Below are 25868 nucleotides of genomic sequence, written 5' to 3'. Positions count from 1 at the left end.
CCACGGCAGCATGCGAGAAACTTTTTAATTCTAATTTTAATTCTATTGTACATAAAACCATTATTACAATATATTTTAAATTTATTTTCTAGCGCTTAAGATAAATATCCAAAGGAACAGATGTTTCCTGACTGTAAATCTGACGCATTTATGAAATATATCGCGCGTATATATCACATTGATTCCAATTCAATAGACTTCAAACTTTATATAATATATGGTAGTGGCAGAATTAGAACAAAATTTATGATGTCGTGTAGAAAATTGGCCTTCATTCAACACGAAAGAATCCTCGAAATGCACAAAATTCAACGTGAAATCCGTCTATTCACAAAAATTCTCTTCTTTTTTCTTCCACAAAAATTATTTCCCTTATTATTTGTTCGACACCGGGGTCGTTAGAAGAAAAGAAAGAAATCATTAAAAGAAATTTGTCTCATTCAGTGCTTCGATTTATAATTTATTACTTTCATCTTTCTAACTTCTACATGTACGATCTCGTTCAATTTTTTTTTGGTTGGCTCTGTGTATATATCGAGAGAATATCAAGAAATAATTTTTCACATTTCAGTAATTTCCGTGCAACAACACAGAGCAATACAGAGCAGTTTGTAAATTACAATCTTTTCTATTCTGTTCAGTTTTTTGCAACAAGCAATGAATTTGATGTAGGGATGGATAGGAATACACTTTGTCTTGTAATAATTTTGGATGTCTAGCTCTAATTTTTAATATTTGTACATTTATGTAATGTTTAAAGTCCCCAGATTTATAAGCTGGGATCTTAATTAATAAACTGTTGTAACACATCCTTTAGACTTATTTTGTAGTGGGATTCAACTCTTTTATAAGCTCTGCATATTGCTAGGACACTAGTTCGTCATAAGACCTTATTGATCCCGCAGTGGTCCTAGTTGTATTTCGTATTACGTCCCAAAGAAATCAAAACTGCAACACACAAAATGAGTTTGCTAAAATAAACCGGATTTATTAGACCATGACTCTAGCATGGTGACAGATTAAAATCGAGTCCGAGATCAAATCAGAGTTACGTCAGCCTATGGACGAATTGTGAATCGACACATCGATTTATGCTATTCAGTATTACCGTCGCGAAATATGTAACCAAAGGCTTAATTTTAAACTATTTGATACAATCAAAATTTACAACTTCCCAAATGCTTCTTGACCACCCATCAACACTGCCTCCTTACTACCTTTATCTCTTTTTTTCCCAATAATATTATTATTATTTTTTTCTCTTCTTATAATTGTGTGCCTCTTCCTCATTGTTACACATGCATATACACACATTTTTGCCGTGTGACTAAAAACCCCATGGTAACATCACAAATCACGGACCTAAAATATATATGCGAATGAATACATCGCAAAAAAAAGAAGTAAATGTTATAATATAAATTTTGAGTAAACAAGAAGAAAGAAAAATAGCAAAAAAAGTGAACCAAAAAATTTACCTGCAAAATAATGACGACGACGTCGCATTTCTTGCACTAAAAAATAACTCGAATAAAGAAGAGGATGGCAAAAAGTGAAGAAGAAAAAAAACCATTAGCAATTTATGCGTTTTTGTTATGAATAGTTAAGGTAAATGCAATGTTAAATGTTACAATTGCAATTCATTGGAATCGTCCCTTTTCTGCTTATTCCTTTATCTATTCGCGAATGGAGAAATAAGGAAGAAAAAGGGAATGAGAAGCACTTAAGAAGTTCCAAGAAGATGACGACCCTGAGTGAGATTGTGTACCACCACATAAAGTTTGGAATATTTTTAATGGGAATTTTTTTGTGCCTTTTTTTTTTGCTTCTTCATTTGGTTTATGATTTTTCCATAAAAATGCCTTGTTTGTGCTTGCACATTACAATTATTATTGCTATGTGCACAGCAACAGTTCAAAGACATAAAAATTCTGTATTCTTCATTTTTAAGGATCTCTGCACGATGTGGAATAAGAATATAAGTTTTTATGAGGGTTAAGAGAGACTTTATTAATTGATTTCCTTTATGGGGACATTAACAAAGATTTTTATTTCGATGTCTAACTGTTGATATTGATTCCGAAGATGAAACCAATAATTTTCCTGTCAATTCTCATTTAAAAAATCATAAAAATTCATTGATTTATGACATAATGTAATTAGGATACTTGAAGATTATGAATAAAATCCAAGGACTTCCTGTGGATATTTCTAGTTCAATTGATCAGGGCAACACATTAATTTTTTTTTGGATAAAAATCTCAACAGAAAAATTTTACAAAAAAAAAATTTCTTCATATTATGCTAAAAATAAATTTCCATTCATCATCAAACCATTATTTATTGCCATAACATAAGTAGTAAGTCCAGAAGGAGAAAACGAGATGGACCCTTACCATTAATAGCCACCCATATTATACGCAAGATACGATTCACATGATATTTTTGAGGCTCGATATGATTTACGAGTTGCAAGGCGAAAAAGGAGGCATATTAACCAACTATGGAGATATCGAATTTATTACACCTTAGGGGCGACAATGAACACATAATGTAACTTAGTCCTCGATATGAAATACGATGTGAATAGAGTAAGAGTGGATATAATAAAGAAAGTAACTCAATGCCCTGCTATCGGCCATTAGATTCGCAACAAAAAAAGGACGAGTAGATTTTCTTCTCCTACTTCTTTCTCATTTTTCTATGTGGTTTTTTTTTGCTGCTCATCTCACACATTATGTGTGTTATTCAAGGGGCAGCAACTGAATACTTAGATAATTAAGAATTGTTGAGTCAGTTGAGGATGGTTCAAGCTCAATTCTACTTGATTGTCACTAACTTAGACCTTAATAGCATAGAAATCGATTGATCGATCGGAAATTTAGGACTGGCTTCAGTTTGCCAGAGTAACGCCTGTCTAGTTTCGGATTTTGGATCGATTAGCCGACTTAAATGCTGTTTGGGAAAGTTCAGTATACCTTTCAATTTCATAGTCATTAAATGATCTTAAATCTAGCTTCCCACCCTCATGCTGATCCTCAAAATAACAGCAATAATAACACCAACAATGTTAATAATTTTCATGTTATATATAAGAAAAAAATAAAGTACTATTATTACATAAAAGAGCTTCAAAAATGGATAAACCAAAAAAAAGATGAAGTGGAAGCAGTAAAATATTATCTAAAAGCTTGAAACACCATCTTCAAATGGAACTAGATATATAAATGATAGTACGCGATGTAGAACAGAAAAAAATGAGGAAAATTTATGTCATGTACGAGCATTTTGTGTCCATTAACTGACTAAGTTTGTTGGTCTTTTCTTGTGTGGTTGTGGTAATAGTTAAGAATAAGAGGAACGGATCTATTTTTACAAATTAAGAATTTATGAACTGCTGCTGATGTTTCTGAGGGCATTTAATAATTTTTAGGGCATTCTAGGCAACTAACTAGCTGGATTAGTTTGGCATCTTATAACCATCACTGAATGCTGTAATTAATGATTATTCAATTTTCGCTCAAAGATAGTTCAACTCATTCACTTTTATATGCAATTCCAGATATTCCGATGAAACCCTATCGATATCCTTACTCGTGCATGATTAAGATCTCCCACAATCCATTCATAATGCATATTATTCTCAAAATCCAAAACTACAGGGCATGCAGAGATCAAAATTACCTTAAAGATATCAAAAAATGGAACACATAACATTTACTTCCCCACATGCTTTATAACGCGCAAAAATATCCACAAAAAACAGAACCTTATCATAGCTATCATCATCATTATTCTTAAGATACAAAACTGTCATCTTCTTTTATCCATTCAACGTCGTTGCCATTAGTTTAGGGTAAGTATATTGGATAAATTTCCATTGGTAACGGAAGCTGATGTCGCCGAAAAGCACGAAAGAAATTTTCATATGTACTTTACAGTTTCATATCTCAATTCATATCTTTTAAGGGATGAAGTTTACTGTCAGATATGAAAACAATACCTCTTTATTTGTTTACGGATATTTTTTTTCTCGATATTGGACATAATTGTATGCTTATCTTCCCATTTTGATGATGACGGTTAAGGTATAGATATAAAAAATTTAAAAAAATAAAAATATAATAAAATAAAAGGTAGATGAATAAAAAAAAAGGAGTCGCATTGATAGTTCTTCATCTCTTTTAGAAGTATAAAAAATTTCTTAATCCTTTGGATACGTTCATGCTCCTCTTTTCTATACACAACCTTCAATTTTGAATTCCTTAGCATGATTATACCAATAAAAGTTGAATTATTAAATCAATTTTGACGAAATTTCTAATATTAATAGGATATCGAAGAGCAGTAGTCAGCAGCCTATGTGTCACGATACATTGGTGTGTAGTGGCTCCTGACTGGCAAAGAGACCGCTGTTAAGTCCTCTAATTGTAATTCTGTGAAATGAAAGCATGCTCTTCTCCTGTTAGAGAACGTAGCGGCTAGTATGTCAGCCAGCCGACCTTAACAATCCGGATTTAATACCAAGGAAAGCCTAGGCGGATTCGGAAGATTTTTTATATAGATTAGTTTGAAATAACAATTAATTGTCAAGTCTATGATACTTGTGCTCATTAAATAGATATATAATTGTGCTTAATTTGTCTGCCGCGAAAACTAGTGTGACATCAGATTGGCATCATCACTGTTCTAAGACATCTAATCATCCTATTTATTAGAATATTTAACATCCTTAGTCCGATCACACAAACTTTAAATTTCCCTCAAGAATAAATTGCGCTAATGTCACCCCCCAATTTACATCTCAAAATATTTACAATTTCCTATCTTTACAGTGCTTTCCATTCTTTGATATGATATGAAGGAGGCTAAAAAATTCCCTCAAGCTGCTCGAACACACATATATGTGTGTGCATATGGACAGAAAGATATGGCAGCAAAAAAAGGGATCTTAAAATATTTTCATTTTCATTCCTTTTTTACTTAAAATATTTCTATTTTTTTACTTAAAAAATACATACAGAGAAACCCTTTCTCGCTTCTGCTACTGACGTCCACTCAACTACTTTTTATTTTGAGTTCTTTTTTAGATAAACTAGAAGAGAAAAACTTCCTTTGAAAAATATTTTTTTCATATTATTGAATCGCCACAGAGCTCACACATGGTTTAAAAAATGTATGAAGGGATTGAGGGTGTAGAGAAAATAAAATTTATATTTATTTTAATAGAAAGAAAGGAGAATAAAAAAAAAATTTTTGTAGGAAATTAGAAATGATGCTTTATCATCGTGGTTTGTACGGGAAAAATTAATTAAAATTTAGTTACTTTTTGCTAGCATTTCAAGTGGAATTAATATGCATATACAGACGTGCTCGGATATGGAGAAAATCAATTTATTAAAAACATACATATGAGGTATGCTTTCCCGAAATCCCGGTCCCGAAACTTTTCCGGGACCGGGACGGGATCGGGACGGGACCGGGAAATCCCGGGATTTCCCGAAAAAAAATATGTGCTCAAAAGTACAAAATTTTAATGTTTTTTCAGTGTTTTTAAGCTTGATATTTATTTTCAAAAATTTAATGATGGATTTAAATTTAAGAACTCTTGAACCTGGCTAGTTTTAAATGATTCAAAAATAGAATAACACTAAAAAATTCTGAATTTAACTATCATGTTCACCCATATTCACCATTTATATGATTATGAAGAAACAAATCTTTGTTATGAGAAATAATCTCTAATATTTGTAATCAATTTTGCATTGAAACTTTCAATTTTTGGATTAGCTGGAAATCAAAGGTTTATTTAAAAGGGTTTGTTGAAATTGGGTTAATTATTTGCCACTGCATTTGAACAAAAATCAGAAAACCAAAATAATTTTAATTCTTTCAAAAATTCAAAATTTGAATTTATTGCTTCATATTACTCATGTTTTTTGATAAAATTATTTAATTTATATTGATTTTAAATTTTTGGTTACAAATCTAACGTCTTTTATTTTAATTCTTTTTATTTTGTTAAGAGTTTATAAGAATTTTTCTAAAACCTGGTCCCGCGGGACCAGTCCCGGAAGATTTTCGGGACTCGGGACGGGACCGGGACGGGACAGTCCCGGGATTTCCCGGTCCCTCCCGATTATTGAAAGAATATCCACTTCTTTAGGATAGCTTTAGATGAATATAAGATTTACAATGGTTTATATAAAATATTGTTTTTTCATATTCACACAAAATTGTGTGAATATATTGTTTTTTGTTTTACAGAAATCTACTTTTTTCGATTTACTGCCTCAGCCTTGCCGAATTATAAATAGTTCGGTCATCAAATTTGTGCTTCGTATACCTATCAAATGGTAAAATGTATCATGATTGGTATCCAGTGCCGAGAAATCGCAAAAAATCACGTTCTGTTCTTTAGCAAGTTAGTTAGTTTCCGCGAAAACTCAATTTTAACACAAAGTTAAGACTTCCGGTTTTTTCTATCGATAGATATTTTATCACACGAGCTGTATAGTTTTTGGGGTCATGAGATGCATCCACTGAGGCACAAAATTGCCAAAAACTGAACATTTTTCCCCTAAATATTAGCCGCTTATTCCAAAAGTATGTTTTAAAAAAATTGCGGCCTCTTCGCTCGGCCGCAGACAATTATCATTTCTTCATATTTTTCATGATCTAAAATTCATATTTCTATTGTTTTATCCAAATTATTAATAGTACTTTGTATTAAGATTTGGCTGATTGCATTTGGATAAAAGTAATTGAAATCATCAGGTCGTTAGATCGAATCCTATGAAATTCTGAAATTTTTTTTTCCATTTTTTTTGAGTTTTTTTTTTTGAATACTTGAAGTATACAAAAAAAAAATGTAAATATTAAATGCAGATATTAGAAATATCTATCCATTAATGTGCTTAATTTTTAGAAAACAAAAGCGAAGTTAATGGTTAAATCAAAATATTCTTAAGAATCAATACATTTAGCCTAGTTCGTATTGGGAATATATGTATCAGCCGAGCTCGTATAGTGATCTATATAAGCACTGTAATTCAAAGTCGGGCGAGCGAAGCTCAGCCCGGCTCATATAGGATCTATATAAGACTGTAATCTACCCAAGTAGCGAAGCTCAGCCCGGCTCGTATATGATCTATATAAATACTGTAATCTACCCAAGTTTCAGCCCGGCTCGTAAGTTCTATATAAGTACTGTAATCTACCCAAGTCGGGCGAGCGAAGCTCAGCCCACCGTATAGTGATCTATATAAGTACTGTAATCTACCCAAGTCGGGCGAGCGAAGCTCAGCCCTGCTTGTATAGTGATCTATATAAGTACTGTAATCTACCCAAGTCGGGCGAGTATTCAGCCCGGCTCATATAGTGATCTATATAAGTACTGTAATCTTAATCGGGCGAGCGAAGCTCAGCCCGGCTCGTATAGTGATCTATATAAATACTGTATTTTCTCAAACATTAAAATAATTATGAAAATATGTTGCCGTGAGAAGAAAAACAGTTCGAGCGAAGCTCGCAAAATAGTTCGAAGCTCACAAATTTTTGCGACCTGAACGGAGCGAAAGTGAAGGCTGAAAATTCTCAAACATTAGAAACTGCATATCTATGAAAATATTGAGAAGAAAAACAGTTCGAAAAAGCTCGAAAGTAATAATTCGAACGCAGTTCACTTGGTTGAGCGAAGCTCACAAATTTTTGCGACCTGAACGGAGCAAGCGATAAGGCGAAAATTTTTCAAACATTAAAACTGCATATCTATGAAAATTTTGCCGTGAGAAAAACAGTTCGAGCGAAGCTCGAACTTTAAAAGTTCGAAAGTAGTAACTGTACATGTTATTATGGAGAATAATTTTAGTTAATTACTTGCACATTATCATTTTTTATTTCATAAATCTCTTATTTTGTTCAAGTTGTTTTATTTTTATTTTTTACTTTTCTGTACAGTTTCTGATCTTCGTATTGTGTGAATATTCTCATGAAGCGTGATCCGTTTCATTACTAGTTTTTTCATTATATGATTTAAAAATTAATGAAGAATAGTGGACACATTTTAGGTATTTTGAAAATTTTTTGGAAAAAGTATGAATAAATTTTGATTAATTAATTTATAAATTATCCCCGTTGTAACCAAAATGTTCCATTTGTATTACATTAACGTTTCTAAGGAATATCAATTTTTTAATTTTGGATCATTTTGGTTACATTTGGGATAATAGCGCAAGTAGGTTAATCGATTCAGAATCCGGCATCAGGTCGATGTAATTCAGGCATGATGACGAATTTCAGTCGAATTTTGTACCAAGTCACAGTCAAAATGATCTGTTGAACTTGAAGAGAAATTGGAATGAGAAACCGGATAGCAAATGATAAAGTATGATTGATGCTCCATCTAAGAGAGTTATGGTTCAAATCGATCTAAAAATCCAGCGAAGTAAATATTTTTAAAAAATATTTCAAATTAAGCATCTTCACTTAATTTTCAAATAACAATACCCTCTAAAAAATATTCATAAAATTAATACAAAAGCAAAAACTTATCAAAAACAATTCAATATTTTTCTACCTAACAATAGCAAATAGAGGATAAGATGGGAAGTTTCTCCATAAATACAGACAAAAAGTCAACTTTTGCAGCGACCATTTGTGCTGATGAAACTATTTGCTCAATGAAGAGAAATAATGAAGAAAAATAAAAATCCATGTCAGCAGAGAAATTGCGGAAAAAAAATCGCGACATTGTGCGATGTCTTATAAAAAAACAGAAAAAAAAACTTAAGAAAGCAGCAAAAAAAAAGTTTATTATTTGAAAGGAAGCATAAAAGAAGAAAGAAAGAAAACTTGGATAAATTCCAGGTTGAGCGAATTTTATTACCTTATTTTCTTTTTCTCCGTATATATCCACTCACTTGAGTTACTGGATGTGTAGATAAAAGTTCAAGCACGGCAAAAAGAAAAGTTTTTAAGAAAAAAGGAATTTTATATATTTTATAGGCATCAATGTGGCTAATAGGACGGCGAATGAAAAGGACCATTAACTCCATCCATTTTACTTCCTTTTGTCATTTCTTGTTATTTTTAGATTAAATTTCTATTGAACTGTGCAGTGAATGATGTTCGTGGAAGGTATTGAGGAAGAGTCTCTTATTAAAATCAAATACAAGTGAGATAGCTTTAGAGTCACACGGAGTAAAGATATTGGAAATTAGTGTCTTTGGGACAGTATGAGAAGACAGCATGAAATCTGATTTTGATGAATACGGCTTGAAACCAGAGTCAAACCTTCTTTGGGACATTTATTATTAGGTATTGCTTTTTTTATAAGGAGCTGTCAATATTTTGTTCGTAAATTTTGAAACCGAGTGGAAAATTGAAAATTTAATCGAAATTATTAAGGATCTAGATAGGATTTTCGCTTAACATCAGGCTAATTTACAGAAAATTAGTCCATTTTAACATGATCATGTATGAAGCAGAACAAACGCATTATTAATGTCTGAAATAAGAAACCTACACCTGTTACAGTTTTCTTACTGTCTAGAGATCTCTTAAGGAATCAATTTTGGAAAAAATGGACTAAATTTTACTTAAATTTGATTAAAAATTGTAAAACTTATTAAAAAGTTGTGAGTTCTTGCCTTAAATTGCTTAAACTCTTGCTCTCAATTCTTCTATTACTTTAGCTCTGATAATATTTAGCCATCAATTTTTAGACGATCAAGTGATCGTTAATACAGAAATTTATATTTACGCATTTATTTAAATTCAGAAAAAATAAAGATTCAGAATATTTCCTCAAATTTCTAAAATCTTACTTCCATTTCATAATTCATCAACAATTCAGCTCCAACGCCATTACTTCAAAAACACATAAAAATCAATCAAACATAAAAAAATTCCAAAATTTGCATATTTTTCTTCTTAATTTTCTTCATTTTGCGCTTAATTATAAAACATAAGCATAAAATGCCAAAATAATATCTTTCGCGCCCGCCCACTTTTTCCTAATAACAGCAACAACAAACATTGAAATAGCCAACAATAAAATGCTTGTACGACGTTATAAAAGGATACAGTAGAGTAAGAAAATTTTCCCAAAAATTGACCAGAGCGAGATAGCAAAATTTTCGAAAATTTAAATTGCGGTCCAGTTTTTGTTTCAGGACGGGTCGGTCGGGTTGGTCGGTCGGTCGGTTTTTGTTCTCATAGATGAAGTAGAGAAACGAAAAATTTATTTATTTTATCCCTCAAAAAAAGGTGGAAGGTGGTGGAGTTATGTTTTCTAACTAGTTGTGTGGACATAGCATGCAGGGGAGTATGAGTAAGAGAGAGGTCAAGGCGATAGCGAAGAGTATGTTTGAGAAAAAGCTTTTTCTTTCATAGCTATTAGTATGAATAAAAATAGGGGATGGGGTGTATATGGTGTGGGAATGAATGATGAAGAGAAAATGTGTACGAGTTAAAAGAAAGGAAAGTGTAATGAGAATGGAAAATTTTTGGGGTGGCATTCGCACATACAGTAGAGAATGGAAATATAAAAGGAGACCCGAATCCGATTTTCTTCATAAATTCATTTTCGAGAAAATATAACTAAAACTTTTCACATACTGGTCGGTCGGTCGATTTGTATACACACATACACATGTAGTCCATACATATGGAATATGGTGAAAAACGGAAAAACATATCTTAGAAGGAGAATAAAATAGAGCACACACATGTGGATCTCATACCATTCACATCACATCATCCACATCATCATACATTTTACGTAAATACAAAAAAAGGAAAAACGTGAAGAGGAAAATTGCTATGATGACCAACACACGCGAGCCCCGAGTCAGCAACGTTAAAAGAAAAGAAAAGAAAAATGAAAATCTTGATATAAAGCGACGAGAGCGAAATTGTACAGTTGGAAGCGAAAAAAAAATCACTAAAAGGCGGGTGGTTGAATATCGCGAATAAAAAAAAAGAAAGGATTCGTGATGGCAATGAGAGCAAAATTGACGATGGCAAAAAAAAGGAAGAAAAGCGGTGAAATAAAATGGGAAAGAAGCAGCGGTGTGTGGATGAGAAAATCAATAATCCATAGACGTTAGATCTCGCCAAATGCGACGCGAACTATTTGTGTGATTAAACAGGGAGATTTTCTTTTCTGCGGAGACGGTGAATTGAGAGATTAAAGTCAGAGAATATTGGGAGGACACTTGGAGCTATTTGGATGAGATGAATAAATTTTGAAATAATTTTAAAATATAGCAGTTGTGCAATTTATGGCTCATTTAATACCTGTTTGGAACACTTGACAACACATAGTATTTTCACTGTTTTTCACTAATAAAATGAGCATCATAGTAATATTCAGAACACGAAGTTGACTCAGATTTTGTATCGCAAAGTAGACTCGGCTTCGAGTTCTGATAATTACACCACATAGCTATGCACACTAAAAACTATATCGAGATTGAGATTGAGACCGAGACAAGGATTACAGCCGATACCAAGACCGAGACCGAGACTAAGGCTGAGACCGAGGCCGAGATCGATACCGAACCCGAAACTACAATTTCTTGAATTATTCTTAATCTCAATCTCAAGAATTCTTATTATTATTCACTTCCAACAACGCGTTGTCCAACGAACAAATTCAAATCTATGGTCAACTCAATACACTCTGATTCTGTTTTTATTTTACAATCGTTGGCTTCGATTAAATTTCAAAATACTATAAAAAAATGTCAAAAAGAATTTATTCAGTTCTGCATCCAAAAAAAAAAACAAAAACTTTGTCATAGTGTTCATTTCCATAATCGTTCTGTACATGTGCCGCACATTTCTTGATATTTTTTCTGTTCCTTTTCATTTATGCCCATATCAAAGGAAAGAATAAATATATATATATGAAAATAATAATGTACACATATTCATACATATAATAGTTTTCATCTCTGTCTTATCATCATCATCATATCAAATGAGTGAGCGAGTGAGAGCGCACAAAAAAAGGGTCCAACTAAGGAACATTTTTAGTTCATAATGAAGAAGAAAAAAAATTATTATTTCGTATTTTCATTCTCAGGCCATTCACACTCGGGTCCACATATCTAAACGCAAAAATGAGAAAAGCAGGAAGATGTTCTCATACCATAATAATATTTCCTTACTTATTCCATTATATCCTCCTTTTTTGAGTTTTCATACATACACCGTATGTACATCACCCAAGCGAATATCTCCCCATTCAAAATTTTCATACGTAGCACAAATAAGTACAAGAAGAATCGCCTCAAACAAATATACTAGTTTTTTGGAGTAAAAACTGAGTGAGATGGAGAGAGAAAAGAAAATGTACATCAGAAGCAACATCATCAGCAGGTCACTCATCCTCCACACCGTCCCGTACTCAACAATCCTTTTCCTCTTATATGTATGTATGTATGTAGTGAGCCATCCATTCAGTTTGATATAGTTTTTTGAGTAAAATTTCTTCGTTATCGAGCAAGAAAGAGAGAATAATACAACACAGTGAGTAATTTAACTCAGTCCACATCGAACACCGTCAACCCACACCCTCCCAGAGCATACACACGAGTAAGGGAAAAATCATCTTTTTGCGCCTCTTCTCGACTAACAACACACAACACAAAAAAAAAAAAGATTCTCTTCACTTCAGTTGATTTTGCCATCCTTTCTTGTGCGAGAAGCAATTTATTATCGCGGAGATGATGGCTAGTGGGCATTTGGCACTCACTCACAAACAAATATAAAACTACACATACATGCATGTGTGTGTGTTTGTCGTCGTGTGATGGAAAAGATGCCGTTTTCTGAGATTTATAATTTTGACTTCCTTATCGTCGTCTCCTTCTTTTTGTGTGATTTAATAACTATCCACAGGAACATTTACACCGTGAAAGTCATCAATGATGATGATGATGATGATTGTTCCTTATATACATGCTCACAAAAAATATTGAGATTAAGGAACAAAAGAGGCCGAAGAAATATAGCGGCGTACATCAACCCTCACACCATGTGCTCACTATACATATGTATACATACATATAATTTTGCTATTTTTCGCCTTCGGGTCTCGGGTCCATTTTTCGCCACTCATTCGCGTTTGTGTATGCGAATGAAGTTGGAATAATAATATCAATAATAATAATAATACACAAGTAGAAGAAAAAGGAGATTTTCTCTTGTTTATTGTTGTTGTCGAATGTTGCTGCTACTCGGTTCATGCTGGATTGTTGATGATGATGATGTGGGGTTGGTGGGTGGTAGATGTGATGGCTACACAAAAATTACATACGAGAGTGGTGGATAGATGGAAGGTTTTTGTTTCTTATTTCTTCTTCTCGTTTCTCTTGCCGCCTCACAATTTTACTCTATTGGGATTTTCTTTTTTTTTTGTTGTACTGCTGATGATGCTGCTGCTGCCTTTTCTTGTTTCATACCAAAAGGAAAACATAAGAGCATGTATATATGGAAAAACGGAATCGTGTGTACTTTTGCATGTGTTTTTCACATACAGAAATCGCTAACCGTTCGACGAGAAAGGACACAAATTTAAAGTTTGTCCAGTTTGACTCTTTTTCTTATTTTTCTTTTTAAGGAAAAACGGAAAATTTTTAAAAAAATTTAAAATTGTGAATGTGAAAAAAAAAAATAATTTTTAATTTTGCAAGTTTTGTGATAAAATTTAATAAATTCAATAAAATACAAAAAAAGTCGTGAACGCACAGAGTAAAAAAAATCATCGCTACATAAAAATACAAAACAGATGTTTCAATCTGCACCAAACCAACGTGTTGGAGGATAAAAATACACATAAACAAAAAAAAATTAAAAAAAAAGAAAAAAAAAGTTCAACAGAGAAAAAAAAATCCTCCAAAACATTCACAAAGAAGAAGAGAAAGAAGAAGTAAAAAAAAATTGCAATTGCCGCTGAATTGCCGATTACACACATACACAACTACACATTCACAACCGCTCTCTCACATATGTAGATGTGTTTATAGCGTATTAGTGTATACAACGACCACGAAAGAAACGCGAAAGGAGAAAGAAGAAGAAGGAAGCACACAGAACAAAAAAAAAAGGGCGAAAAAGAATCGCATCGACAACAACACAAGCAGCACGTCTCATTCCGTGTTGAATCGTCAAGCGAAATAGTCGCGTTTTATCATTGCTCTGAATTGATAAAAAAATGTGTGAAGAATTTCTTACTTTTATTTCTTGTGACTGATTCAAAAGATTTAATTTTGTTAAAAACACTTTTTTGTATTTTATTTAAAAAATTAAAATATCCAAAAAAATTTAAGGATATAAAAAAAGTGAATTAAAAAAATTAACACAAAATAAAAACAAAACGTGTTGAATTTGAAGCAAAAAAGAGAGGTGATTTTAGCACAAAAAAATAATAAAGTGTTAAAAAAGGATTAAAAGGCACCAAAAAGAGCCGTCTAAAACACAAACAGAAAGAGGATAAATAAACGAGAGATAAAAAAGTCTTTTTTTGATTAAGTGAGAAAAAGGAATTTTTTTTGTTGTTAAAAACACAAAAAAAGTATTAATTCTCATATGATATTTTGTGAATTAACCGGATAAATAAACGGCATCATTGTGGATTACCAACAGCATATCGATTACCGAAATTTTATTTCGCAGAAAAACGGTAAATATTAATTTTATTTTATTTTATTTTAATTATTTGTTTCAAAAAGTCAAAACGATCATGACTTCAAAATAAATTCTCAAAATAAATTCTCAAAACTGCACTTTGACCGGAAGTGATAAGAATGTGAACAAAAAAGTTGTATTTTATGAATTTTTAAGAAAGATTTGTGGTTGAAAAGAGAATTTTAAAATGTCAAATTTTTAAAAAATTTCAAATTTTATCAACAAAAATCTCTTATTTCAATATTAGTTAGGATTTATTTAATTCAAATATATAAGAATCTCAAACTAATTGTAATAATATTTCATCATGAAACTGAAGAAAGTGAATTCCTCACGCGAAAATGTAATGATGAAATACAACAAAAAAATCCAGATGATTTATGAATTTCATAATTACTTTAAAGAAATTGCAATAATTATTCTAAACGAAGCACTCAAATTAAGAAAAATAATTTGATTTAAAAAATTAAATATTAAAATTTTCAAATTTTTAAATTTTCAAATTTCTAATTTTTGAAACTAATTTAATTTTGACAAAATAATCTCAATTTTCAAAAAATTAAAAAAAATTCTCTGAACTTTAAATTTCTCTACAAAAAATTAAAAATATCACAAAACAAACTTAAAAAAATCCCTTCCAACGTCCAAACCGTTCAAAAATAAATTTATCTACACAAAAATACTCATCAATCTCCTTCACCACTTCCTCGATATTTCTCAAAAAACAATCCATAGTTAAGAAGAAAATGTCAAAGCAAAAACGAAAAAAAATCTACCTACTAAGGGACTAAGTAGTTGAAAAATATTAAACATTTACAGAAATAATGCAACTAAAAAATTCTATGCACAAAAATGTTCAACATTTTTATGGTCAAGTTTTGACATGATTTTAAGAGAAAAAGTTCGTTTTGTGAATTTTAGAAAATTTAATTACTTAAACTATAAATTTTCATAGTCTCAAATTAAAAGAATTTAATTCTAATTTAAAGAATATTTACTTTACATTCACATTAAGTTTCATGCAGAGATCAAAAAAATATTCAGGCAAAAGAAGAGACTTCTTTAGAAAAGCCGGCTTTCATGTGCTTTTTTGTTTGTGTTTTCTGTTGAATTTAGTGAAATTGGCTCTTTTAAGCTTGATTTTAATGGTTTATAAGTCGATATTGAGTGATTATTTATGAGAAGTGACTAGAATTATGAATTTCTGGAGATATGACTTGCAAGATTCGATTTATAACTTCGAAAAAGTTTGAAAATCCAAAAAAATCCATTTTGCACGCTCAAAAAATTGTGAAATAATTTTTAAAATATTGAAAAAAGTTAAAAAGAATTTTTAAAATTAAAAAATCAAAAATCTTAAAATTCCTAAAATCACAGCAAAATATTCCTAAACGAACACCAAAAACTGCCCTCACGATCAAATTAGCCATCGTCAAGAAAAAACCTCAAATCCATCACATCATTTAATTCACATCAAGTTCTATTCCAATTCCTCAAAACCAACACGCGAACTCAAAAAAATTCTTCCCTCAATCTCAATTTCTTCTCCGTCTAATTTTTCCACTATTAAGGAATTAAAAAAAAACCAGCAAACAATCTCGCTAAGAAGCCAAAAAAACGAAACTCTTGGCAATGTTTCATGACAGAGAATTAATAGTTTTTGATAGATCTGCCAAGATGATAGACTTCCACCAAAAAAAAAAAACGTCAATAATAAAATAGAGAATTTCAAGTGAGATGGAGATAAAGAGGAAAAGTCTTCAGGCATGAAATCAATAATTTTTCAATTTCTGTAATCGACATTCATCGCCAGCTCATGGCCTAATTTTTTTCATTCTTTATGTCTTGTTGTTCTAACATTTTCTTCTTATCTCCTTCTGCATGTGCCACTTTAAAATTCTTTATATAAAAAAAATAGTGGAATAAAAAATTAGCAATTGATGGAGAAAAGGAGAAAAAATAATTTTTAAACATGCCTTTGAGGTAGAACATGCATTTTTTGAACTGATGCATGGAAATATATGTTTGATAAGTCTGTGATAATTATCAAAATTTTTGAATGTTTAGAGGTAAATTAATAGTTATTAGAGACTACCAGTTTGTTTAAATTTAATGAGCAAATACATTGTTGACTATCCCGAGAGGCACAGTGTGACGGACTGCATTTTTTGTCGTAAAATGTGTCCAAATCCTGCTTTAAGTGGCCGTCAACTTGGCATCATACCGTTAATAGAGTGACTTAGGGTTATCTCAGCGAACACGCTGTGCTATGTTGGTAATGATATACTTAAAGGACCGGATTTCCCTAACAAACAATGAGCAAACTCTCCTAAATGAGCACTTTCATGAGTACACTCAGTTAATGTGGTTGAACATCTAATGAGCATGCTCTTTATCTGTTCAGATTTTCTAGTATATCATTCATGATTTTAAGTCAAAATCATAAAATCTATAGAAAATGCTGACAAATTAAGAAACTCAGTCACAATCCTTCAATACTCTAAAATTCAGACTCAAAACTATGACGCCTATAGAGCTTTTGAAGTTTATTATAAGAATAAAATGTCAAATTCCATAGTAAATTTCCCAAATTTTTAATATAATTCCAATTATGTAACTATTTTTAAAACATCTAAGCAATAATTTGCCAATTAACCTTTTCTAAAGACAATGAAAGAGAATTTTGTCTAATTTTGGATTTCTATTTAAAATCAAAAATATTGTTTGACGACAACTTAGTAGTTTCATAAATTTGAGACAAAAAAATCATGGAAAAATATCACAAAAGCTTCAAATCTCACACTTTTCAATTTCTAAATTCATCGTCAATTAAATAAAATCTTTAAAAATTGTTTAAATTATGAGATTATAAACTATAAAAGTAGAATTCATAGAATTTACTAATTTTCAAAAATTTAGCACCTACTTTTGCCTTTTTAAAATTCAAATAAACCTTCAAAAATATAATAACTCTATCAACCATTCCAATTTGTTAACATTTTATGTAAAATAAGTCCAATTAACTTCATTTACTCATTGAAATTTGCATATTTCTACCTCCATAAAGTCCATAGTTCACAGCACATCCAGTTTTTTGCATCATATTAGGTAAAAAATAAATGTTCACTCCTACCTGGCATGCAACAAAACATGAACCTTATCACTCCCAATCTAAAATCGCGATAAACTCATAAAAATTTCTATTTTTTCTTCAACGTCACAAATATGCTTTTTTATGCTGCTTATTTATGACCTTCTTGAAAATAATAACAATTATTCAGCTACCTGTGCACAAGTGGCGACGGCTATTAAAAAGCAATTAAAATTCTTAAGCTAATTAGCGAATTTTCTAACGTGTTGAGTGCCCACCCATGTCTTTTTTTCAATTTTTTTCTTTCTTCATGGTCAAAATAAAAATTCCAAGAAATTTTTCCTAAGCATCAGAAAATAGATATCCAGGTAGATAACTGCAAACCGTGCATTTAAATTTTTATCTCTATTCCAAGCTCACAACACACATATTTACATAACAAAGTCATCATCGCTTCCTTTACTTCCCTTTAAAATAAAAAAAAAGTTCACAACTTGTTGAATGTGCTTTTTTTTATGTGTAGAATTTTTTTTCCACATTTTCATTATTCGCGTGTTATGAATGAAAATCGTACTTTTTTTAATTTTTTTTTTCTCTACTCTTCAACATTTTTTTTCGTCGCTCTCTCGTTTCCCCCCAGTGTGTATTTACAAGTGTGAATACAACCGATTGGAGTATGTATTGAATGCCTTAAAATATGCAATGAATCTACGCGTTATGCGTACTTACACGTGAAATTATTTTATTATGTAGATTAGTCATTTGTGGAATTCTAATTTACTTAAAGTAATTAATGTATTGAGCATCAATTTAATCAATCAATAACTAAAGTAATCCCTTGAGGAAAATTGTACTCAAGATGCTTTTTCAGCGTGTCTAAGTATTCCCATGATAGATACTAATTGAGAGTAAATTCTGCTTTGATTTGCGGAAGATGATTGAAAAAATGTAAAGTAATTTAAGAATTTAAAGGTATTTTATTGATTTTTACAGTATAACCCAAAAATTTGTGGTTTCAAGGTATATAAATCCTTTAAACAGGGTTCAAAGTCGACTTGAGATTAATATGAAGTTGAGTTGACTCAAGAAGGCTTTCCCATAAAAAATCCGACTCTAATTCAAGCTCTGTCTTTACCTAAAGCTTCCCATATCTTCAAAAAATCACGAATTTCAACCAAAAACCCTCAAACATCCCACTTGCCATAGTAGAAATCAATAAATTTAAAGATTTTTTCAAACATAACTGCGAAATAATTATTAAAATCAATCAAATCAGCATTATTCTTCCTCTTTTTTCATAAAACCCGAGGATAATTTGAGAAACAACTTAGAAATTACAAGAAAAAATTTTGAACTCATTGTTTATTTTCATTCAATTACGATTGATTGAGTCTCACACAAAAATCTTTAATAATTATGAATGAATCATTAATTTGTTTAACCAAATAATTTTAATTGATAATGATAAGAAGATAATTATTGCCTTAGAAACAAATTTTTGTTGAAAATAAAATTGAATTATTGCTTCCCGAATAACACAAGTTGGGTAATCAATCGAAAATTTGGCATCAGGTTCATGTGATTCTGACTTGATGCTGGCTTCGGTTGAAATTTAGCACCATGTCTCAATGTATATCTTGCGTGACTCTGTCATACATAGTACAGGTTTTAAACTAAATTCGACACATAGTCAGAGTCATACCAGTCTTAAGCCGGATTTTTGATCGATTAACTATTATACATTGTATCTAAGCCCAATACAACGATAAGAGCTATGCAATTAGCACTGTATAGAGACGTAGTGTTTAAGTGAGCATTATGCCACGCTTTCTAAGTATCCCCTGTAGCTCAGCAGGTTGGAGCACTTGACATATAATTAAGAGAACCGTGGGTTCGAGTCCCACTTGAGCAAAGATGTTGAGAAGCGTACTTGTTCATTTAGAACAGCTTAGGTTCCGAACATCAACCGAATTTGAACGTTGATTAAATCAATTTTTTCAGATTCTTACATTCTGTCTTAATCGAGTCTTTTTGGTAGTTTTACGTAATTCTAAGAGGTTGAAAAGTTCTGATTTCAAGCTTGGATGTTTTAAAATCCTCGCGACACGAGACTCTTTTTAAAAGCCAAATTTCTCTATTTAGAAGCCAAATAAAAGCTCAAAGCCTATTTTATGTCACTCGGGAAAGCACAATTTCCGAAAAATAATAAAATTCATTTAATTGGTTTCCTCATTGACATTTAAGAACTCCCAACAAGATAAGAAAGGTAATAAAAGAAATCTCCACCAGAAAAACTGCCATAAATATTAAAAATCCATCAGCAAGCATCCAGCAATCAATCAACCGAAAACTTAAATTTTTTTTCTTGTGTCTTAACGCGCAATCAACAGTTTATCATAAGAAATTCTTAATACTTAATGTGAAATGCCAAACAATCACAAATATATTATTAACAGCCGTATAATAATAACAATAATATCAGCAATAAAATCACGCGCCGGTTGTCTGAAGGATGAGAAACACACAAAAAAAAGTATTTTATTTATCCACCATCGAACCAAAAAAAAAAGAAGTCGTCGGTGGTATGAGTTTGGAGTTTATAATTTTTTTACGACAGACACCGACAATGCAGTTGAGAAGGAGAAGAAAAAAAAAGTCAGCAGTAAATGCATTGCAAAAAAAAAGAGAAGAGAAAAAAAATGTAGTAATAAAAAATGAAAGTTAATGTGAAAAAAAAAGCACAACCGAAAAAAAATGTGAATGCGAGAATGAAGAAGTAAGGAAGGAAAGAAGGAAAAAAAAAATTCACGAAAAAGGGCGAAAGGAATGCACATTTTTTTTGTGACACATAGATGTAGATACATGAGGTAGTTGTGGATGTATTTGTGAGAGGCAAAAGAGAGAGAATAAAAAAAAAGTTGGTTCCAATACAGACACTTATCCTTGTGCTATGTGTTTGTTTACAATCTGTATTTGGTATTTTTATACATAACTTTTTTTTTCGAGCACGTGCTTTCGAGAAAATGAGAAAAAAAGGAGGAAAAAAAATTCTACGCAGCGTAAAAAAAATCTCCTTACAAGCTCTGGCACATTGAGGGAGGTATGAGTAAAGCAGACGATTTATGGCCATTATTTGGAGATGAATGTATTTGAGAATGCTATAAACATAAGAAAAATTGCTTTTTGAGGCTCACTTTCTTCTATGTGTCTGGCAATGAATATTTTTGCTTTATCATAAACATGTCTATGCTGCATATAATACATGAGTCATCAACCTCAAAGCATATATAACACAGTTAGAGTAATAAAAATTTTATTTATTTTCTTGTCTTTACAGGACACCTAAAAATGGCAACAGCCACAAAAGGTAAACGTCCGTTACGTCATCTATCAGCCTGCGATAAGATTATGGCCATCCAAAGAATTCATGATGGCGAATCAAAGGCATCCGTTGCACGTGATATTGGTGTACCAGAATCAACACTTCGTGGATGGTGTAAGAACGAAGAGAAGTTACGCTGTATGTCACGTCAATCGCTTGAGAATGCCGAAAAATTAAATCAATCACCAAATTTATCTGCCATGTCTGATCTATTTAATGGACCCGATTCAAAGCGTATGAAACTTGATCCAGCATCACTTTTTGATACAAATGGTAAATTAAAGTATGATGACTATGCATCACATTTTAAAAATGGACGATCATTGGGATTAGATTTATCAGGTGGCGGTGATAAGCGTTTATCATTAGATCATAATGATATGAATTTGAGTGGATTTCAAGCACCTGATTTTAGTGCATTTGCAAAGACATCAGCTGAATTAAGTAAATCAATGTCAAAAGCATCAAAGGGCTATGGTGCTGATCATAATAAACAAAATGATCCAACCAAAGCTGATTTATCAATGGCTGCCATATCACCACTAACCAGTTTATCACATTTATCTGGTATGTCGGCACTCGGACATAGTCCATTAGCATTAAGTTTCAATGATATTGCATCAAATTTAAATCTATTGGCACAACTTAATCCATCATTGGCTGCCATGTCTGGTTTATCAGGTATGCCTGGTATGAATGGTTCACCATCGTCATCGCGTGCACCACGTAATCTTAAATCAACAAGTCCAATTCCATCGCCACGTTCAACAATGAGCGGTGCTGATAATGATAAGCCATCACTTACAGTTAAAAATTTGGCAAAATTACAACAAAAGACATCATCAAGTGACATGTTGAGAGCACAAATGTTAGAGAAATATAAGAAAACATTTCCTGAAATGTTTGCAAATGGTGCAACAACTGATGATGCAATATTTTATTGGCTAAAGTCACAACAAACTATGATTGGATTAAATAATCTCTATAATCAATCACAAGCACCGCAACGTTCATCTAGTCCAAAAACATCATCACCAATGCCACATCATCCAATTGGTACACCAACACATGAGTTAAGCTCACCGGCACCACCTCCATTATCACCGCCATTAGGTACACCAGATGATATGAAGAATGCACCAGGTGGTTCAGCATGGTTTTGGCAATGGTATAAGACATTTGGTGCATCATTAATGGGTGATAAGAATAAAATGACACCAAATAATAGCAAAGATGCATACGAAAATATTCTATATTCACAATTGACAAAAGGATCAAATTCAGCATCACCCGGTCCAAATGGTAATATCAATAATAATACGATCAATAATAATTTTAATATTCAAACGAATGCCGAGAGTGAGAGTGACACACCAAAGCCAGAGGATTTATCAAATCATCAAGATGCCAATGGACATCATTATCATGATGAGGATAGTATTAATAATATATCACCAATACCGGGTGATGAACATCATCAAAAATTAGCTAATGATGATGATGATGATCATCAACATGATCATGATATGGATATTGTAAAGGCAAAGAGTCAACTTGATGATGCACTTATGCACCAATCACCAGATAATGGTAAAATGAGTGGCGATGAGGCATCATGTGATGTAAATAATGACAGTAATAACAACAATAAGAATGGTGGTGATGATGACATAAAGTCACCATCAGAAGCATTGGAATATGGTGAGAAGTTCCTCAAGTACCTGGAATCTTACAGTGATCCATCATTAACGGCAATGCAAGTTATGCAATTTCGATATTTACTTAATAGCATAAAGGCTAGCGTAGAACGTGCACAAAATAATGTCAGTGGCTCATCATCCGGTGCATCATCATCGGTTGAATGTGAAAAGTTACGTCATCGACGTAGAAAATAGGGAAAACCGTTGAGAATGAATAGTTGTATTAAAATGGTACATGATGAATTGGAGGACTTTGCCACACCATATACAATCGTGTATCCATATGATAATGATGAATATGTGTATGATAATGAACAATTTAATAATGAGTCGAGTGATTCTATGGATTCTGAAATGGATTATAATTATGGTGATGAATATTTCTATTGAATGAGATAATTGAGAGATATTTGTGAGAAATCATCACATTAAGATTGTATCCTAAGCTATTCTTGATTATTATTATTTTACTGATAAAAATTCCAATTCTATAGTTTATTATTAACTTCCTTTTTTACTGTTTTCAAAAGATTCTAATTTCTGCCACATTTTGGAACTAGATTTATAATTTGTTTTTCTATAAAAAAAAATAATAAAAAAAAATTAAATTTTCTCATATTTTTCCAAATAACACTTCCGTAAAAAACCCAAAAAAAATATTATAGAAGTGAGAAAATTTTTGAAAATAAAAAAATAAAAGAAAAAAATAAAAAATAAAAAAATAGCAATTAGATAAAAATGAGATATGATGATGAGAGACCGAAGAGTTATGCATATAAGTAGTTGAATTTTTCTTTTCATGAAGATTTAAAAAAGAATCCACAATAAAAAAAAAGTTTAAAAGATGTAACTTAAATACCTAAAAATGATGTATTTTTAGTTGTCATTTTACTATTTTTTAAAAAAATATTTTTCTAGGTTTATAAGTAAAGGCACGAATTAATAATTTGAAGAGGTTGTCTGAATGAATTTTGAAATTTTAACGGTAATTTTTGGTTTGAATTTTTAAAATTTTTTCTGAAATTTTTATCGCAAAAATTGGAAAATAGTCGAAAAATTTATAAAATAACGGTAATTTTGGATTTCAAATTTTCAGTTTTTTCTGAAACTTTAAACGCAAAAGTTGAAAAATATTCAAAAAATCTTTAAAATAATTCAAATTTCAGCTAATGTTTCTTAACATTTCCCAATTATAAATGGTCAAAAAGTTAATTCAAATTTAATTTTTCAGTTTTTTAAAAGATTGATTGTGAAAATCTGAATTTCAGGAGTCAAAATTTCAAATTTACAGTCTTTTTGAATTCAAAAATAAACGGATATTTTTTGAGAATAAAAATAACGGTTATTTTTGACATTTTCTCAGTTTGATTCAAATCTAAAAATACCGTTAACTTTTGACAGTTATTTTTCAATTTTGAAACAAAATAAATTCTTAAAAGCAAGAAAGCTTTAAGTTTTCCCCAAAAATTATTGAAAAATGTCACTAAGAGTCTCAATTTAAGACACAAAAGTTCATTCAGACTTCCAAAAAAGATTTGCTCAAAGAAAAAGTTATTTATCTCAGTTATGTATAGAAAGTATCATCGAAGAATAAACCTAGTAAATTAGTTATTATTTTTTAAAAATTTATCGAATTTAAATTGAAAATCCTGGCAAGACAATGAGAACAAGCAGCCTCACTGAGGTCAGGATTAATAAAAAAGAATTCCAAAGACTTTTAGTTAAAAAATTTAAAAATTTTGTTTAAATTTCATTATTTTGTAGATAAAATGGAATTGTGTTTGTTGCCAATGAATGATTTAAAGACGAAAAAAAAATCCCTAAAATAATGACATTTTTGACAGGATTGGCTCAATTTTCAAAGAAAAAAGAATTCATAAACAAATGTTAATTAAATAAAGAAAAAATTCTCATTCCAATAAAAAGAAAATTGTTTTAATAATGAAGAAAAAAGGATGAAATTTTGAGTTAGAAAATAACCACAAAATGACACATACACACATACACACACACAAAGTACACTCACACATGTAATTAAATGTGATTTTTGATGAAATTCCTTTTCAAACGAACAAAATAAAAAAATGACAAAAAACCAAGAAGAAATAAAGAAAAAAATTTGAAAACAAATCTACATCTTTTGTACTCACAATATTTGTTGAACCTTCCAGCGCCTCATAAACAATGTGATCAGCAACAAAGCTTGCACATGCTTGCCAATTATCAATCAATTCGGGGAACTCAATAAATGTCGTTGGACGAATCGTTGTGGAGACAAATTTTTGCACATGACATTCATTTTCGACAGCCAGCACCAACGGACGTCGCTTTGGAAACAACTCTTTGTATTGACGACGAAAATTTTCAGCAAAAACGAGCACAAGCTTCTCTTTGGGCGATAAAGTAAAGTAAGAGTCTGGTAAGTGTGAATATTCAGGCTTATTTCGTGCCTCGGGAAAGCATGTGTAAATCATTCCTGATTTTGCGTTGACTTCTTTCAATTTGTCCATAGTTATTGGTTCCGGTGGAGTTTCAACCTCTTCTGGTTCCGTAAAGATTGATTCTCGCTTCTTTTCTTCATATCCAAAGAGTTTAAGGTTTCCTAATGAACTTAACACTGAACCGACTAACATGTTCGACATTTCTCGTACGTGAGACATGATTGGAGGTTTTAAGAACGCGACGCGATGGATTTACTGTGTAATTTTTAATTATTTTGTATTTTTAATGAATTTTGAGAAATTTTTATCTATTTCTACACTTTTATGTCAATTCTGCACAGTATTTAATCAAATATACACAATGTCCAGTTATTAATCCACAGTAATTCACAATTTATCACAAATAAATAAACTTTTCACTTTGTTTCCACAGCAACTGATGAAAATTATTCAAATTCAAATGTTACTGTGATTTATATTGGTGTGCGTTAATTTAGCCGAGACACACTTTTGAATTTGAAAAAACCGTTAATAAAAGATGCGAAAAATCGGAATTT

The 25868-nt window shown here is 31.3% G+C and overlaps 2 protein-coding genes across 2 annotated transcripts in view; one reads left to right on the top strand and one right to left on the bottom strand.

Annotated features, from left to right (window-relative positions):
• Nucleotides 1-25530, bottom strand: part of lobo (lost boys) — a 101137-nt gene extending 75607 nt beyond the window's left edge. Inside the window, exon 1 of the mRNA XM_070644698.1 lies at nt 25021-25530. Coding sequence (XP_070500799.1) covers nt 25021-25530 — 510 coding nt within the window. The remainder of the gene's footprint in view (nt 1-25020) is intronic.
• On the top strand, nt 13639-23348 carry dan (protein distal antenna). The gene is made up of 2 exons (XM_070645990.1): nt 13639-14692; nt 21126-23348. The coding sequence occupies exon 2, from the start codon at nt 21137-21139 to the stop codon at nt 23063-23065; it is 1929 nt and encodes a 642-aa protein (XP_070502091.1). The 5' UTR covers nt 13639-14692; nt 21126-21136; the 3' UTR covers nt 23066-23348.
• Nucleotides 25531-25868: the final 338 nt, after the last annotated feature.

Source organism: Chironomus tepperi, unplaced genomic scaffold (genome assembly GCF_022539635.2).
Source record: "Chironomus tepperi strain 1889 unplaced genomic scaffold, CSIRO-AGI_Ctep_v1 contig_33, whole genome shotgun sequence".
NCBI classification, from domain to species: domain Eukaryota; kingdom Metazoa; phylum Arthropoda; class Insecta; order Diptera; family Chironomidae; genus Chironomus; species Chironomus tepperi.
Note: the sequence above shows the minus strand (reverse complement) of the source record. Positions and strands in the feature narration are given on the sequence as shown.